This window comes from Tympanuchus pallidicinctus, unplaced genomic scaffold, assembly GCF_026119805.1.
Source record: "Tympanuchus pallidicinctus isolate F22 unplaced genomic scaffold, pur_lepc_1.0 scaffold23, whole genome shotgun sequence".
Taxonomy (NCBI): Eukaryota; Metazoa; Chordata; class Aves; order Galliformes; family Phasianidae; genus Tympanuchus; species Tympanuchus pallidicinctus.
This window is the reverse complement of record NW_026294740.1, coordinates 9934952-9952761: the sequence shown is the minus strand read 5'-3', so window position 1 is coordinate 9952761 and position 17810 is coordinate 9934952. Positions and strand designations below refer to the sequence as shown.

At 48.1% G+C, this 17810-nt stretch overlaps 1 protein-coding gene and 1 long non-coding RNA gene across 2 annotated transcripts; one reads left to right on the top strand and one right to left on the bottom strand.

Moving 5' to 3' along the window:
- The first annotated feature begins 288 nt into the window (after positions 1-288).
- LOC128083276 (uncharacterized) lies at positions 289-12249 on the top strand. The gene is made up of 2 exons (XR_008208004.1): positions 289-4548; positions 5749-12249. It is a non-coding gene; the product is annotated as an uncharacterized LOC128083276 (long non-coding RNA).
- TOB1 (transducer of ERBB2, 1) lies at positions 12057-16402 on the bottom strand. The gene is made up of 2 exons (XM_052688350.1): positions 16115-16402; positions 12057-13995 (listed from the first exon to the last, which is right to left on the bottom strand). Exon 2 carries the CDS (start codon positions 13859-13861, stop codon positions 12884-12886), a length of 978 nt encoding a protein of 325 aa, XP_052544310.1. The 5' UTR covers positions 13862-13995; positions 16115-16402; the 3' UTR covers positions 12057-12883.
- Positions 16403-17810: the final 1408 nt, after the last annotated feature.

The following is a 17810-nucleotide window of genomic DNA, read 5'->3' as shown; positions in this document are numbered from 1 at the left end:
GAAAAGGGACTGGAGAGGCTGGTTAGCAGCTCTGCTGCTGTACAAGATATTTGGGGCTGCAAAAAGGGAAGCTGGCAGCAAGGACACCGCATGATAAGCTGCAGGATATCGTAATACCCGGCAGCAGGATGACAGAACAGCAGATGAAATAGAATATTGCTTAATAATCTACACTGGCTGGAAAAATCAGTCCTAACTGCACTGCTGTGATACCTTTAAGCAAGCTGTCCTCGTCTGAGACCTGGCTGATCCATCATCAAATCTGGGACTGAGTTTCCCCAGCACCTCAGCACACAGGGCAGAGCCCAGCTCTGCTCGGCAGCGTCCGACCACAGGAATGTAATTACAGGAGCCAAACCCGAGCAGCTGCTCCCACCGCGCCCCGGCGAGCGGCACCCCGGCTCTCGCACAGCCACCTTTTCCCATCTGCGCGCTACTTGTGGCTCAGAGTGAAAACTCCTCACGTCCCGGCACCGAAGTGACGCCGCAAACCGGGAGCCGCCGCTGCTCCCCGGCCGGACGCGAGATGGCGCGCGGGATCGCGCTGCGGGATCGCTGCCTGCAGCCCCGGCCGACGCTTCCCGGGGTGAAAGGTCCTCCCCCGTTGGGGTTAGTTGGCCTCGCCCTGCTGAATTGAACTGTTCCGCAGAAGCTTTGCCGTGTAATTCAGAGTTTCCGAGGGGAAAGCAGACCCCACGGAGCTGGGTCACGTTGCTGCTTCCGTCCCTGGCTGCCTGGAGATACAGCTGGATGGACTGAGGCTTATCGGGGAAAATGGATGTGGTCAGGATGTGATAAGGCAATCAAATCCATCTCCAGAGCTGCAAGAAAAGGATGCAATGTATAATTTATTTGGCACTTTTCGTCTCCCTGTTTGCAGATTGCTTGGTTTCTAAATATATTTGTCCAGTTATTCAAAATTACTCATGGATCTCTTCAGTGAGTAATACTTGACCTGCAGATCATCCAAAAAGTGAATATTGCAATCAGACTCTCAGTTTCTGCTGTTGTTTCTTGTAGCTAACAGATGTGTGCGACTTAGGTAATCAACTCAGGAGGAAACTCCAATTTGATTATGATGTTTGCAGTTCAGTTTCCACTGTGCCCGCTCAAGAAGTCACCAGTCAGGAGATGGCCGAAAGGATCTCATCTCTGGCACAAAGCAAGGGCTGCCTTTTCCGCTCACTACAGACACAGAGCTGCTGCAGGGGGAGACTGAGTGCAGCCTCACGGACCCGCAGAGTCACGGCCAACACACAAAGACTGAGCACCAAAAGATAACAGCTTTCCACTTCCACAGGTGCAAAATGAGACTTACACCAAAGGTGTCCTCATCACCAAGGTCTCTGATAACTCTTTCTCCAGGAAGAGACATTAAATTGGAAAATACCTTCACATCGCTTCCTCAGGCAGCCCGTCCCAGTGCCTCCCCGCTCTCTCATTAAGTTCTTCCTAACGCCCAATCTAAACCTCTCTCATCACAACTTGAGACTGCTTCCTCACATCCAATCTCTTGCACCTGCCTGAATCAACCCTTGGGTGCTTCGGTTCTTCTTCCGATTTGCCATCAGACTGCAGAGGCCTCCAGGGACCCCAGCGTTAAGCTGCTCTTTGCCCCCACCAGCATTAAATGCATTCTCTTATTCCCATTTTCGTTTGTGAATGGAAGTTTAAGGTCTCACTTAATCACATAATCTCCAAAGCAGGAGCTTTAGGAGATCCGTCAGCCACGGCAAAGCTCTCACTACTACACCAGGGTCAGAAAGAGCAGTGTTGCCATCTAGGGACTTGCTGCGAGCTTTAAAAAAGAGAGAGGTTTCTTTGGATGAGATGCTTCAATTATTCCATAGGAGTAGTGGCAGTTCGCTTGCTCACTGTAGGTGTGCTGGGGAGGAAGGGGGTTTTGCAAAATGGCCTTTTAGGCTTGGCTTTTGTTTTCCTGCCATGCGAGGAGCCCTGCCCCGTGTGCATGCAGCCAGCAGCTGCTCCACTGCAATCTCAGCTCCAGGACTGCAGCCATCCCCACACCCACTGCGCCTGTTGCTCACTGATGCTGCTCTCCATGTTCACTGAAAGTAATTTTTCAGTGGAAGAAAATGGAAGGAGGATTTGCTGCTTCTGCCCTGGCAGGAGGGTTTATACATGAGCAAATGGTTTGTAACAAATGCAGTGTAAGATCGATGGAGCTGCTCCTCTGTTCACAAATTGTTCACTGTCCATGGGCTTCAAGATGAAGAAAATTTTCCCTTGTTTTGTAGAGCACACACACATACACCTTTTCTCATTACTATTATTTATATATGCATTCACTGAAAAAAAAAAAACACTTCTGAGAACACCTTTTGCAGAATTATTTTGGCTCACCTCTTGTTACAGTTGTAATCTGGAGAGAGGACAAGTGTCAGGTATTTTTTTCCCCCATTTCTCCCTTCTTTTTTGTTTTTTTTTGTAATTGTCCTATGAGCCTTCTGTCACGGGTTTGAGCCTTTGGGCACTGGGAGGTCATAAGACTTTGGCCCCCCTTTCCCTGTGCAGTGAGTGTGGCGTGGAGCTGCTCCCGAGTGGTGCTGGGGTAGCACAGCTCCTCCTGCCTCACTCCACCAAAGCCCCGGGTTCTTCACAGGGAGCCCTAAAACCTCCAGTTCTCCATGAAGCTCTGAAAACAACCCCCCACACCACGGCATGCTGCAGGCTGAAGCCCTTGTCTATTTCTACTGCTGGGGTGGTTTTGTTTCCTGGATAAAGCTCTCTTTTCCTATTTCCACAGCTGGAATGGAAAGGCACTGCCGTGCCCTTGGCAGTGGGCAGCTGTGCTGCTGTGTGTGGGATGTGAAGCCCCCCCTGGCCCAGGTAAGTGAGGCTGCTCCAAGCCCAGCTCCTGCCCTATCTGCGTCCTGCAGGAGTCAAAAGCCCCATGAAACATGCATTGCTGCAGCCTGCCTAACAAAACCTAGCAGTTCATTAAAAAGAAGGAAAATATCATATTTTTGCCCTGAAGATCCAGGCAGTGCCAGGTGCTAAGTAGGTCACTATTCAAATCCCTGTCTTTGTTCCAGATGTGGGCATGTGTGCATACTCTACATATTGATTTGTGCAAACCATGTAACATACACAGAACTCATTGGCCTGTGAGCTCAGCAAACACACAATTGCTCTGCAAATCCATCGCTGGTAGCAGCAGTTGGGTTGCTTGCTCAAATAAATGCATTTGCAAACTCTTCTGGGCCTGCTTTAAAAACACCAGCTTATTTGCATGGTGCAGTGCAGCCAGCTCTGCTCCACAGCCCTACAGCCTCGAGCTCAGGTGCTTTCAGGTTTTTACATACAGCAATTCTGAACACAAGCGTATTTTTGCAAACATAACTACCAAAAAAAAAAAAAAATCTCTTTTGATTTGTAATTTATGAGCAACTCATTGTTTTGCAAAGCAGGAGCTGATGTGGCACCCTTAGCTTGTGCAGGTTGGTTACCTGCTCAGCACCTCCCGGCTTGCCCCACAGAGCAGACCCATGCCATCTTGTTCTCCCCACACAGATTTGTGCTGCCATCTTGTACACCTCATTCAGATTCATGCTGCCATCTTGTTCTCCCAACAGCTGCTTCTGTGTCCTCCTGCTCCACCAGCGCCCTGTAAAACAGCCCCACGAAGCAGCCATCCCCAGTTTAAGCCCATCCTAATCAATCAGAGGTTGTTGTATGGGTCAAAGAGCGAACGACCCGCCTGTCTTTTTCCAGCCTGCCCAGATACACACTGTGATGGGGAAGGCTGGGAATCTGATACGGGCTGCAGCCCAGCAGTGCTCATGGGGAGAGAAGTGCGGCTCCGGGTGAGGATCTCTGTGGCAGTTATATGACTAATCCCGACATCTACGGATGTTTTCCCCTGCGCCTGTAAGAGTTATGTGATCCTAAGCTTCCTCGAGGAAAACAAGCCCATTCTGTCTAGATGACTAAGTGCTAGCAGAAAGCAAGTATATGTTTCCATATCTGATGAGAGACCAACATGTCCAAGAGAACAGTGCCCCACGGAAAAGCTCACCAAAGCCACTGAAAGCTGGGCACCTGAGAACAGCTAGGTGCTCTCAAAAAGCAGCTGGGAGCCAGAAAAGCAGGAGCCCTTCTGGTCCTTTGCTCAGGCCAACATAACCCGGGGACTGGGAAGGGCAAACAGGTGTTAAATGTCCCTGGGGCTTCTCGGAAAATAGGCAATGTCAAAGCTCTAGCTCCCAGTGCTTTGGGAAAGTCACACCAAGGGTTCATGGTCCCCATCTCCACGCTGCTCGCTTTCCGATTTCACTGGGAAGATATTCAAGTACGCAGAGTTCATTTGTGCTGGCAGCAAAACTCCAAACCCAGAGATCTCCGACCAATGTACAATGCAATGTACACAGAGCACATTGCCCACAGCCCACACGTGGTGAGGAAAAGTGTCACTGGTGGCTAAAGGCAGAAACACCTCACATGGTGAAGGTTTCCCCCTCTGGACCGCCCTGGAGCATGGTTTCCTCCTCCCATGCTGAGCTGCAGTGATGGAGCATCATCTTCTCAGTAAGCGTGGGTATTCTTAGACTAATAGGTTCCACAAATTGTTTGTAAAGGAGCTTGCTTTGCCTGAAGCACCTACTTCTTCTCAAGCCTCCTGTGATGCAGTGTAAACCAGGTTGCTAATAAAAATCAGTCTTTAATTTGCTTCCTGAAAACAGCTGACAAAATACACGGTTTATTTGGGAGTGTCTGTACACTCTTCTATTTCTGTCCTTTTTATTCAACCTCAGAGAGCAGCAAAGGGAACTGTGAGTACAGAGAGAGCCAGCCCTGCCCTGAAGAGATTACAGTCTCAATCAGATAATGCACTGCAAATTATACGTGGTGAGGCAGAGACCTCAGACAAGCTGAGTGGGGAGCAGGCTTGGTTTGGGAAGGAAACTGGGAAGAATAAATTTTAAGAAAGACTTTGCAGGAAAGTAGAATGAAAAACTGAGGAAAGGATCTAGGGATATCAAATGGATGAGAGAGGTTGTACTGCAGAACACTGAAAAAAACCTGAATAGCGAAGATGAGATCTAGAGCCGACGTTTCATTTACTTTGGGCACCAAATTTCACATGGTGCTTACACTTCTGTTAACTGGGCTAACATTACCTCCACTAACTCATCAGGGCTATGCCTTTGTTTGTAGGCTCAGCTGAGCAGGAATAGGGACAATGGTGCAGCACCTGTTGTAGGAAGGACAGTGCCAGATGTAAGTGAACAAGGGCAGGGAGCCGGGACATCATTCATTAGGGCAGCTGGCACACTTGGAAAAACCAGACATGCTTTCAGGCACATCAGGCTTCCTTGGGTCTGAAATAGAAGCAATAACCTTAGAGCTAAATACAGGTTGAGAATAATTGTTCTGAGTTAGACTTCATTATATTAATGAATTAGGCAATTTGGGAAAAAGAACGATTGGTTCCTGTTGATCAAAGGGAGGATACTCGCCAGAGGACAGCTGATAATGTCATTTATGGCACGGAGTGGGGGCGAGAGAGATGAGAATAATTATTGCCTTGGGATGACTGGCAATAGCAAAAATTATAGTGTAATATGCAAGTAGTGTCTGTGTGATTTTTATATCCTAGAGTCAGGAATTCTAGTACTCAGATGTCTTTTGAAGTTCTGGAGAGCTTCCTTAAAGGTTAGGAGTGAGAGGTCAGAGACCCTGTGGCTGATCTGTCTCTGTGTGTTTCTGTCCTTTCCCATTTTGTAGGAGCCAGTTTGGGTTGGTTACCAACCGCTGGATCTGCACAGCAGTACAGGAGAGCAGCAGACAGAAGGGCGGCGGTGGCCCCAGTCACTCAGTGTCCCTCAGAGATCTGATTCAGTTGAGCAGCTGCAATTAACTGCCAGCACTCACGAGTTCATCCACATCCATTCTGTGAGCCCGTGACTTCCTATGGATCTAAACTTTCACTTAACAATGAAGTCTTTTTGTGGCACTGCACAGAACAGCTTGACGTTTCTCAAATTTATTTACATTTATACCCAGAAGATGAGCTGATGTGGTGCAAGGTTGATTATTATTTATAGTCAGCTCATAACTCCTAAAATACGCTTGGAGGCCTGGATTGGAGCTTCTCCAGTGACTCGGTTTGACAACACTGACAGAAGTCTTTAAGGACAGCACTGTAACTTTCTAGAAGACCCAAATCGAGAACATTGTTCTGTATTGTGCAAGAATGAAATTCAGTTGTTCTCAACTAAAATATGATCTCTGGCTCAAAGCAGTTAATCGCTACACCATGGGATTCACAGAGCACCTGCAGGGCAGGTAACTGCCCCGGGCATTAACGTCTTCAATCGAATCAGGAAGATCTGCACTCTTCCCACTAAACTGCCAAACCAAGGTGCTCTTTACACCTGGCCAATACTGAGAGATGCAGACGGACTGAGAACCTGTTGGCTTCAGAAATAAGCTGCAGAAATAAGCTACAGCATCTGAGAGTCAGCAGGGAGCTAAAGCTCAGCTGTGGCTCAGAAGTACAGAAAACACTTCTGGCAAGGCTGAATCAATCTGCTGCAGACTGCCCAGAGTTCACAGCCAGCAGCAGAACCCGGTCGCCCCGTCTCTGTGCTTGCGTGCAGGATGCTTAACATTATGGTCTATTGAAAATCAAAGGGGAATTTGTTTTAGTTTGTAAAATCTGTATGCAAGCCTAATTTTGACCAGCAGCAACTTCAGTGAGTAGGCTGGTGTAACATTTTCACATGATTTGTACTGGAGGAATATATACTTCTATATCTATAGAAACACCCACAGAAATTCTTTTAAAGAATCACAATAGTTGGAATGTGAGATCTCACAGCTCTCGAGGCTTTCTGCTCCAATGGTGGGTGAACCAAACTCCAGAGTATGGACAATGAGAATTAAGTGTTTTACTTGTATACGCATGCCTTACTTCTAAATGGAAGGTCACATACCTTAACTGAACTGTACAACAGAGAAGACTCAGCTAAAGGCAGTAGAACTGGGGGAGTGACAGGTCAACCTCAGATGCTCCTGTGGCACACAGAAATCGGATAAAGTTCAGCAGAATTGACAACAAAAAGGCAGCGATAGCCAGCAAACATCTAACTTGAATTCCAATGGTGACAGAGAAGGAAACCAGCACAGAAAAGGGCAATGACTCACCCAGAGTCAGAACTGAAATGCGGGTGCCCAAATCGTCATCCGTTGTACCACATTCCTCACTGAGCTGCCACCTCTTGTTCCCACCGACAGGACTAAACCTCCCAGGCTGTTGTATTGTTGGGCACAGCTCTCCAAGCAGCAATTTCACCCAGTTTAATAAGACTGCAAGAATGGAATGTAATTAACTGTATTCTGGCATTCAGTAGTTCCTTATGCTGTCTTTTTATATAGTGAAGTGGAGCCAGCCCAGGGGAGCTCAGTGCATGCATTGTACCCGAGTGACTGGAAGGGATGGAGCCAGGATCTCCTCCTTTGCAGCCCTCATCTAAGTGCTGGCAGTGGAGGTAAGGGGATCTCACTGGAGATACCTGCATACCTGAGGCCTTCCAAAGGCAAGCAGTTTTTCTTCCTCTGTTTCTGCATCCAGGGCTGCTGCAGTTGGGCTTGTCCTCATTTGCTGCAGCCTAGGATTGTGCCCCTCTCTACTGCTGCTGCACTTTCCATCACATTGCAGGAATTATTATACTCTGACAAGGAAAAAAGGTGGGTTTCCAGGTTGTTCTCAATTGCATTAATCTTACTGCTATCAGCCTCTCAAAGAAGCTTCTCCAAGAAGGTACTAAACCATAATTAAGGCACTGCATTCCCAGAGATCTCTTTTGTTTTATGCTATGGGTAATCTTTAAGCTAAGGCGAACACGGAATGCAGCTCAATGAGCTCCATGAGGGCACGGGGCTGACAGCCTGTTTGAACATAATGGTGCCTCTGCTCTCAGAGGAGCAGAGTCTCTGATTTTAGGCCTCTGAAGCGCTCAATTACCGAACAAAAACTACAGCGAGTTCCCTCAAAACTGCAGCCACCGATGTTACGGATTGTTTTCAACAAACAAAAGATGACAGAATAAAGGATGGGGGTAGGGGAAGTCTGCACTGTATGCCAAGGTTTTTCTAAAAATATTTTACACCTGCTATTCGTTGCGCACACTGCTCATATTTTGTCTGTGAGGTAAAGAACTCGCAGTGCCAAGGAGAACATGGTTTATGTTCCTGAAGCCTTAATGCTTTTTCCCTTCTGCGAGGCGAAACTCCTTACTACCTTCACTAAAATAAAGCCAAGAGGACAAAAGTCACACATACGCTGCCACAGTAACAGTTTAACCATGCCTCTCGCAGGGCTTTGGAAACAGTCCCTTCAGCAGGATTTTACTGCTCTGGCACTTCAATTTAGCAAACTTTTTATGCAGCTCATGAGAGGAATGGAGCCAACTCTGTACACTCAATTTAAATCAACTTGCTGATGGTAGAAAAAAGAATGCTGAACCGTCGGTTTGCTTCATCTGCTCCAAAACTACCAACACAAACTCTGGGGTATTTATTACTGAAAGTTAATAGAACAGTCTGGGGCACGAGCTCAGTGAATGAACTCTGGTTTGATCCCAAGCCGGCTGAAAGAGCTGATTTAACAACTAGTTGTTTGGTTACTTGATGTTTCCGAAGCGCAGCAGGACGGTTTGCTGTCGCAGGCCGCTGTGTTTGTGGTGCAGGGGAGCACAGAGCCGTGCTGCTGCCGGGCGAGCATCTGCCTGTGGCCTGCAGCAAGATGGTACCAGCGATGCTCCAGAGCCTGCTGATTTTGCACAGTGAAGAGCAGGGAATGATCCTTTGTGACTGGAATTACAGTTTGTGTAAGTTGTGACTGTTTGCTTGAAGCTGAGAGAACCACAAAAACCTGCACTCACCGAGACTGCAAAGCCAGGCCAGCCCATGGCCTCCGGGTTCACCGCCGCAGGTGGAATGTGAAGAACATGGCGTGGCAATGAAGCACGATGCGCTGTGAACTTGACCCATGAACCGGCTCTCCCTCATGAAAACAATCACATCATTTAATTTCGGCTACTACATCGAGATCCAGAGTGAGCTCTGTCATTCGTCCACACAACAAACGCAGCCCAGACCGTAGCTGTCAAGCCCTCCCTGCCCCGCCGTGCCAAGCAGACCCTGAACTCAATTTCACTGATTCCCCCATTACAATGCTCGAAAGCAATCAACTTGTGCTGAACTGAGTCAGCCTTACAAATGAACGTGCGGCCACCCTTATCAATGGCCACACCAACGCTCGAACACTAATCTTGTTTTAATGTAGCATGATTGTTTAAAAAATCTTAATAGGAAAAGCAAATTAGTACAGCCTTCACTGCAGTTATAACTGTGTCTTCGTAGGGTAGCAGGCATGGCTTAGGTCTGTCAAATCCCACAAATCTGGCAGATTTAATAATTATTATTTCAGGTTTTGCGCCCTGTTTAATTAAGAGAGGAAGAATGGACATTTTAACAAATTAACAGACAGTGGGAGAAAACAAACCCCGGTAATTACTGATTTTGACATTTTATAAAACCAGTAAAAATACCTTGAAAATTCCGCCTTGCATGTTTGAAGAGATCTACACCAAAGATGGGTGTGAGCAGTAACTACTGGAGGAGGTGCTGCCGTAAACGTGGGCCTGCAGCCACTCTGACACTGACATGGCTGCAGTCAGGTCTGGTTCTGGTTCAGAAGTGAAGCACAACACTGTTGCTACCTCAGCTCGTTGCAGGGATCGGTTTTTGAAACTCGTGCTGCAGACTCTGAGCGAAGAGACAGGATGCGCTATGGGAGACGCATACTTACAGCATCGCCTTTTCTTCACTGCAAATAAAAGACATCTTCTGAGGTTTAACTGGCACCTGCAATTGTAAGGAAGCAAACTGCATGCTCACAAGAGAAAACACAAGAGAACTCGCACAACTGAGCAATGCTTCCTTCTTTCACCTTCACTCCATTGAGGCCCTTTCTCTGAAAGCTTACCTGAGAGCACGGCTGCAGGAACAGAGCACTGGGTGCATGCAAATCAAACGAGACTGACTGGGCACTCATTCAGAACAGTATGCTGCAAAGTCCATGTTTGAGCTAACAAGTTCAGCACTAAGCTTTAGTAAAAGATGATAAATAAGTGGATGAAGTGGACTGAACAGAAAACAGTAAAAGCTTTAATTTCTAGAAGGAGAAGGAGAACACATTAAAAATGTTATTTGCATTCTACAAGAACACCAAATGCTTTTTCTCCAGATTGTCTCCTTGCAAAGCACCATAAACAACCCAAGAAGGACAAAAACCTGCTTGTTAAGATCTGCTTTATATTACGAGGTGCTGCTGTATGCAGTCACATAAAAAATAATAAGCATCTTTTTTTTCCAGAGTTTTCTCCCAGCAACAACTGCCTTCATTGCAGAGCTGGTGATGGTGACAGTGAACAAATCAGAAGGGAAAGAGGGTAGTACTGCTGGATGGCCTTTAAAACAAATGATCTTAGCTTATTATCACAGGAATATAATTACAGAACACAGCCTCCACCATCACAGCTGCTCAACCTCTTTGCCAGGTTAGCGATAACTACACTGTGATTACTAAACTTATAGGAGCCTTAAACTTTAGCCATATAAACAGAGTAACACACAAATCAAACATTCTGCATGTTTCAGTATTTGTAAAAATTACACACGGCTCAGGGGCCTTTTAGAAGCAAAAGCACACACTTAAAATTAGTGATAACGCTTTTAAGTACAGCTCTGCCCACTGATGTGCCGTCAGAGAAAAGATAAACCAGATGGCAAACTCAATAAAAAGCAGCAGACAGATGAATGCCTAAAAAAACGTTCACTCCACTATTGCTTTGGAATTGGTTGTCATGGCATTACAAATTGACAGCACGGCCAGCCTCACACCTCCAACCCATCCATTTGCTAGAGCAATACTTGTCACAGCTTCACTCTGGCCAAAGCAAAGACCTCAGTGCTGTAGAAATACACTCCTCCTCACAGCCAGGTTATTTCCACCAAATCTCTGTTCGACTCCCACCAAACTGGGTGGGTGTGTGTGTGGCACAGGGCTGGCGCTGGGACAACTCACGCCTTTCACAAAAGCAAGTGCATCAGACAAGCAAAGGATGATCTGCATTCTCAAACACCGATTTCAGAACCGTAAAGTTCAGGCAATTTTAACACCGTGCTCCTTTTGTAGCTCAGAATTCCTTGCTGTGAGCCAAAGCACAACCCACTGAGCACACATCTTCTCTTCGTACAACTGGAACTGGGATGGAAAACAAGTTGCTGGTTAAGAGTTCGGCATTAAGTAAGCAAGTTTCTCTTCCCCATGACAACATCTGTTAGCAAGGAACAGCATTTGTCAAAAAGACAGAAAAGAGAAAGGGATGCCATGGAAAATCTGGTTTTTGTCACCTTCTGAGTTCTTTGTCCTCCCACTCACGTTCATGTTTTGAAAACCTATGAAGTTCAAGTTGGTGAAATCCACTAGAACAAAAACCTTAGATTGCCACACTCTAGTTGCATTACATTTCTCATTTTAATAGAGGCATATAAGATGGAAGTTTACAATGAGCGCAGTAACCGTACATCAGCACTTCTATTCAGCTGAGCTTCTGAGTTACTCATCCCCGGTACAGAACCAGAACGCTGATGCATTGTCTGGGACCTGCCGAGATAATAGCTCAAATCCACTGCTTACACAGAAAGCGAGCTTCACTGAATCACCTGAGCACCTTCCAGACAGCTCACATCGCGCAGCAGCTCCGCACTCACACCGCTCGTAGCCTGAACTCTCAAGGCAAAAACAACTCACCGCCTTTTGACTTCAGCAGGCCACAGAAAACAAGCAAACATTCGCTCAGTTCATCAGGCAGCGCTGCCAGAAGCGTCTCAGGATGCAACCATCACTGTGGTGCAGCAACGTGGAGCCCCTCCATGGCTCCTTGTGCTGCACCCAGCCACTCTGCTGCGCGAGGAGCGCTGCGACCTTCAGCACGGCAGCAGCACAGACCACAGCAGCCGAGTAATTTTAAAGGATTTTAATACAAACTTAATATAAACTATTTCAGTCCCTCTTAACATGTAAGACACTGACTCAAAATACTTTTATACCTTTTTTCAAGTATTGCACAATGTAGGTACAAAATTAATATTTACGATTACATTTTCTTCCATAATATATAGCAAAAATCTTTAAACTTTTAACAGAAAATACAATTTGTGTTTCTTTTGAAAAAAGCAAATATTTCGTACATTTTTGATTCCACCACTAAGGAATATTCTGTACACAACTTTTTATATTTTTTTAGAATCGATGTCTTTAAGATGGATATCTTACAATTTCAGTAAAAAAAATACAACATGAAGCTGCTGCAGCTGTCACAGATCACTGTAGTAAAAAGATATAAATGCAATACCATGTTGTAGAAACAATATATATACTCTGATATTTTACAAACTTTGTACTAAATTAAATTATACAATTAGAAAAAGACCAATAAACCCACTTACTAGTGCCAATTTTTTTAATATATATATACATATGTTTGCGTGCATATATATATATACACACAAAAAATTAGCCATGTCCTTGCTATATCTTAAATACTGTAAGAGGCCATATTTTGAGAGTATATTTTTTAATGTACAGTCAGTATAAAATAATTTTGTGCTTGGTTGGCAAATGAAAAAATGATGCATGTTGTATTTCTCTAACCAAGCTCGAATGTATTCATACTACAAGCCTTAAAAAAAAAAAAATCTCAAGAGGTGGAAAAAAAGATACACCCTTGGGTACGTGCATTTTTACTTGTACAATAGTATTCACTTGGATGTCACTTGCGTTTTATTTTTAGTTAGCCATAACTGGCTGAAATTGCTGGTTAGAATACTGCATGTTGTTTAAACTAAAATTCAAGCCATCCACAAAAGACTTTTCATTTAGACCTCCATAGGCTGCAAACATATCAAAGGCATTACTGTACTGGAGAGGACTGAGGTTAAGGGGGCTGTCACCAGGAAACACGCTACCGGCGCTACCTTGACCCTGCATGTTGGGGAAAATAAACTCCTTTGCATTAGGAGAAAGGGCAGAAGTCTTCTGCTGTTGCTGCTGCTGCTGCTGATTGCCTAAGCCAAGCCCGTAGAGAGAGTGCATGGAGGAGGAAAGGGCTTTCTGCTTCAGCAGGTCATTGACATTCAAGCCAAGGTTGGTGGGAGAAGTGCGGGCGACCTTGTTGCTACGGCCGCTATTCTTCATTTTGGTCGAGCCAAACTTGGTGGCAGCAAATGTGGCAGTGGTGAAGGTTAAAGGCTGAGTGGAGCGGGGCATGAAAGTTGGGCTCACAGCAGCAGAGTGACCAAAGGGAGGAGAAGGAGAACTAGACACTGAAGATGCTGGGTCACTAATTGGCATGAACACCTGGGCCTCTGGGTTAAAGCTGTTCTTGATTTCCTTATCCAACTCACATCCATTTTCATTATCATCCACATAAAGCACTTTCACTGGTCCCTTTTCACCAATTTGGTATGAAACCTCAAACGGGTCAATCCAAACACTAAGATCCTGAGGCAAGTTGCCACGAACATCATCAATGTCCAAACCACTCTCTTTGGATGCTTGTTCTATGACCGGGTCCACTTTCTCCCCTATGTGTATACATCTAAACCCTGATCCTTTGTATGGCTTTTCTGGATACCAGTGCCCTTCATACTTCTTCTTAAGAAGTCTTTCAAGCTCTTCACCAAAAATGTTGACACGTCGTCTGGGAAGCTTATTGTACAAATATGAAATAATAAAATTGAGTGCTACTTGGATTTCAAGCTGCATAGCTGCTATGCCACAAAGGTGTAAGTCTGTTTCAAAACACGAAGAAAGTGTCCAAGATGCCACAGGGAAACCAAATTTCCTTCAAAGTGCTGATGCTAGTTGATTATTATCCTTCACCTTGAGTGCTCTTGTTCCTTTAAGAAAAAACAAAAGCAAACACATCCAAATAAGGAAAGATAAGATCAAGGTTCAAGGCCTATTCCTTCAGCTTCACTTTCTGCATAAAACAGGTTATGTTTTAAGTGAAAAAACCCACAAACTATTTATGCTTGTGCCTGCAAAAGCTGAGGGTGTCAGCTACGTTCGGTATGACTTACAAGCAGCCCTGCAGAAGATGCACCAGGCATGTGTTTACATACGCAACACGGGGCATTTCAAAATAACATGAGCTTGCAGTTTAGTTATTCACAAAGCAGCAAGTGTAATTCTTAAGACATCACAGGACTGCCAGGTCTGTCAAGGGTTCAATTACCAACCCGCACTCAGCTGATTTATAGTGCTCAGCTGCAAAATTCAGCACTGGACTATTAGTTTAGATTGAGCTCCTAGTTTGACGATCATTTATCACTTTAAAGTTTGCAAACACAATGGTCACACCGTAAGCTGCAGAGGCACAGAAATATTTCCAGTTGCTTTAGAGAACTTCAGACAAGAACCAAAAGTATGCAACACATTTTAATTCCAAGGCAACCATCCGCACAGACTGCTGGAATTATGCTGTGGACTACGCTGCACTGGTGAAGTTGCATCAAGCGAAGAGAAAATGTCCACTGTTCATAAACAACACTTCCTTCCTTTCCTCAGAAGAGCTAAAATGATAATGCAGGCAATGCATACAAAATAGGTGCATCAATTTCCTGCACTGGGAATGGCAATGATCGTGAAATTAATTACTTATTTTTCCTACAAATTATTCCATTCCATTTTAACTATACATACTGCATTTTCTATAGTCCAGATTTCAAAAAGCTACAGCCAACATCGGAGCCAACAGGGCTTTGCAGAGCTCCAGTAAAAAACAGTCGCCCTCCTTTTTCTCCAGGACTCCATTTTATATTTAATATAAAATATGGTTGTTGGTCCTTTAAAGGACAAAAGAGAAAACAGCCATCTGAAGTAAAAAAAAGGGCAGAATGAGGTATCAGCACACAGTGCAAAGGAGGACCTGCAGAGCTCCAACAGGGCGCCGAGCCCCCGGGGACACCTTGGCATACAAAGTTCCACTGAAACAAAACACGTCGATTTTGTGAAACGACCAGCATGAATTTCAATTAAGGGTGTGCTTTTCTGCACTGCATCGCCAGGGATAAAATTCAGCATGGCTGTCAGTAAAGATTAGAGAAATCAAAGTCAATATCAAAATCCCATTATTAAAAAAAAAAAAAAAAAAAAAGCTTTGTATTTACGCTGTTGTTTCCTGCTCCAAATAATCTCCTTTAAAGGCTGGAACCCTATTTCCAAGCCACTCGCGCTCTCCCCAAGATGGTATGGGAATATGTGAAAGCCTGCACGATAAGGCGACCTTTAAACGTTTGCTGGATCAGCACTGGGTGGGGATAAGGAAAAGATCAAGGGCAAACAGAAGATATTTACAAAAGGGACACAATCGGTGCAGAAAAGCTGATTGGGTGGTTCAGAGGGACATTTAAAAATGATTTATTAATCCGTCCGTTCTGCTTCCCCGCCTCTGCGTCCCCTTAGGAAAGGAACGAGCCTTTCAGGGCGCACCGGGAAGCCAGCAGCCCCGCGGGCAGCGAGCGGTGCGGGGCGGCAGCCCCAACTTCTGCCCCTGCTTAGAGGACAGCGCTCCGACGGCCCCGGGCCGCAGCGGCGTTACATAACAGGCGGCTGGGCTCATTAGATTTCTGCTCACAGCCCAGGGAGCTCCGGCGGCGGCGGTAGCAGGAGGAGGAAGAAGGGCGCTTTCCAGGCCCGTAAGGGAGAAAACGAAGCCAGGTGCGCGGCGCGAGGCCCGCTCCCCGCGGCGCAGCCCGGAGCTCAGCGCGTCCTGCGGGCGCTCCGTCAGTCGGAACGCCGCTCCTCCCCGCAGAGCGCGGCCCCTCCCGGCCCCGCTCCGCAAGGCGCCCGTCGCCCTCCGCCCTCCCCGTCCCGCCGTGCCCCCCTCGCTCCCGGGCCGCCCCGGCTCCCGTCACCCCGCAAGGCCGCGCCCGCCGCAGCCCCCGCCGGCGCCCGGGCCTCCGGGGCCGCCCCGCCCTCAACGAGCGGCGCTCCACGAGCGGTACCGGTACTCACCCGGCGGGGCGCGGCGCGAACGATCCCGGCGGGCTGCGAGTGCCGGGGGCGGCGGGCTCAGCAGCCGGCCCCCATCTCCGAGAGCCGGCTGCCTCGGCGAGGACGGGAGGGGAAAGAGAGACGCAAAAAGAAAAAAAAAAAAAAAAAAACAAAAAAGAAAAAAAGAAAGAAAAAGGGGAGGGGGAGGGTTGGAAAAAAAAAAAAGGGGAGGGAAAGGGGGGGGAGGGCTGCGCTGCTCACACCCCCACCACGGGCGCGCTCCGCCGCCGCAACCGCGCTCCTTCTGCTCCTGCCCCGCCGCGCGGCGCGCCCCTATATATGGCCTCCCTCGCCCCGCCCCCTGCCTCGGCCCCGCCCCCTCCCCGCCCCCCGCCGTGCACCGCCCACCCCGGCCCCGCCCCTGCCCGCAGGGCCCCGCCCCGCCCCTCGCCTTCCCCCACCGTCGTGGAAGCGCCGCTCTCTACGTCAGCGCGTGGCTCGCCTCGCGGCAGCGCTGCGTCACGGCCCGCGTCAAAGCTGCCCTCGTCAAACCCTGCCCTCGAGGCCCTCGCCTCCGCGGGGAGGGGGGAGGGGCCCGCGCCGAACTACAGCTCCCATCGCCGCCGCGATGACCCCGCGGAGCTGGGAGGCTCCGATCGCGGCCCGGGAAAGGCTGAGGCGCGTCACCGCGCGGCGCAAAGCAGCGCGACCCCTTGCAGCCCTCCCGCGCCGCCGGGGCTAAAAATACTCCCCGCAGGTAGCAACGGCGTGCGATTGGCTGCCTGCCCGCCGCGCCGCCTCCCCATTGGTCACTCGGTATCGAGGAGGACGACGTCAAACGCCCGTTTGAGGGGAAAATGTCCCGGCGGGGCGCGGCGCGCTGCCCTCGGAGCGGCGGGGCGGGGCGGGGGGTGCGACGAGTCGCGGTGGTTCTGCTGTTTGTCTGGCAATAAAGATTTCGGCACCGCCGCCGCACGGGACCCGGGTTTGGAAACGTCAGGAGGAATGGCGGCCCGGGGCCTCTGCATAACGCGGCTTCGTTCGGGTGCATCAGCGGGCGCTGCCCCTCCCGGGGATGGCGGCATTGCAAGCAACGTGAAATCCCAATTCGGGCTCCAAATAGCTGCTACTTCCTATTATTACTATTATTCAATATATTATCTCACTATAAAGGCTTGCGTGTGCTGTCAGAGCGCTGTGGCTGCAGGCGGTGTCACCTGGAGCTGCCAGGACCTGCGGGTCCCGCTGGGGATGTGGGCATTGGCACCGCGCTGGGACGGGAAAGGCAAAGAGCGGTTTTTAAAATGAGAACGTAGCGATCTGGTGGGGACACCAAGGAAAATGGGCGGATAACATCTGCCGGTGCAGCCTGCAGTTCACCTGTGTGCTCCGCGTTCCCTTTGCGGTGGGGGCGCCGCGCCTCCTCATAGGGCCGTGTTTGCAGGTCAGGTTTGGGAAGCGACCTTAAAACCGAATAACAGCGCTGCTGAAAATGAACGGCTGTAAAAGCCGAGGCTTCCTGCCGGATGGCCTTAACGTGAGCGTTAGGAGCTGAGTTAAACACACAGAGCTAATTCTTGTGTAATCAAGACTGCTGTGAGACGCTGTAAAGCTGGAGATGTGCTTTCCTGTGGCTCGCGTGAAGGATGCTTCTAATGCGGTCGGTGCTCAAATTGCATGCTGCTGGGGAGACCCGATGCTGGAGATGAGTGATTGC

What these genes read in the sequence shown, in the direction of transcription:
- TOB1 (XM_052688350.1), bottom strand. Translation starts at nt 13,861, where the DNA reads ATGCAGCTTGAAATCCAAGTAGCACTCAATTTTATTATTTCATATTTG.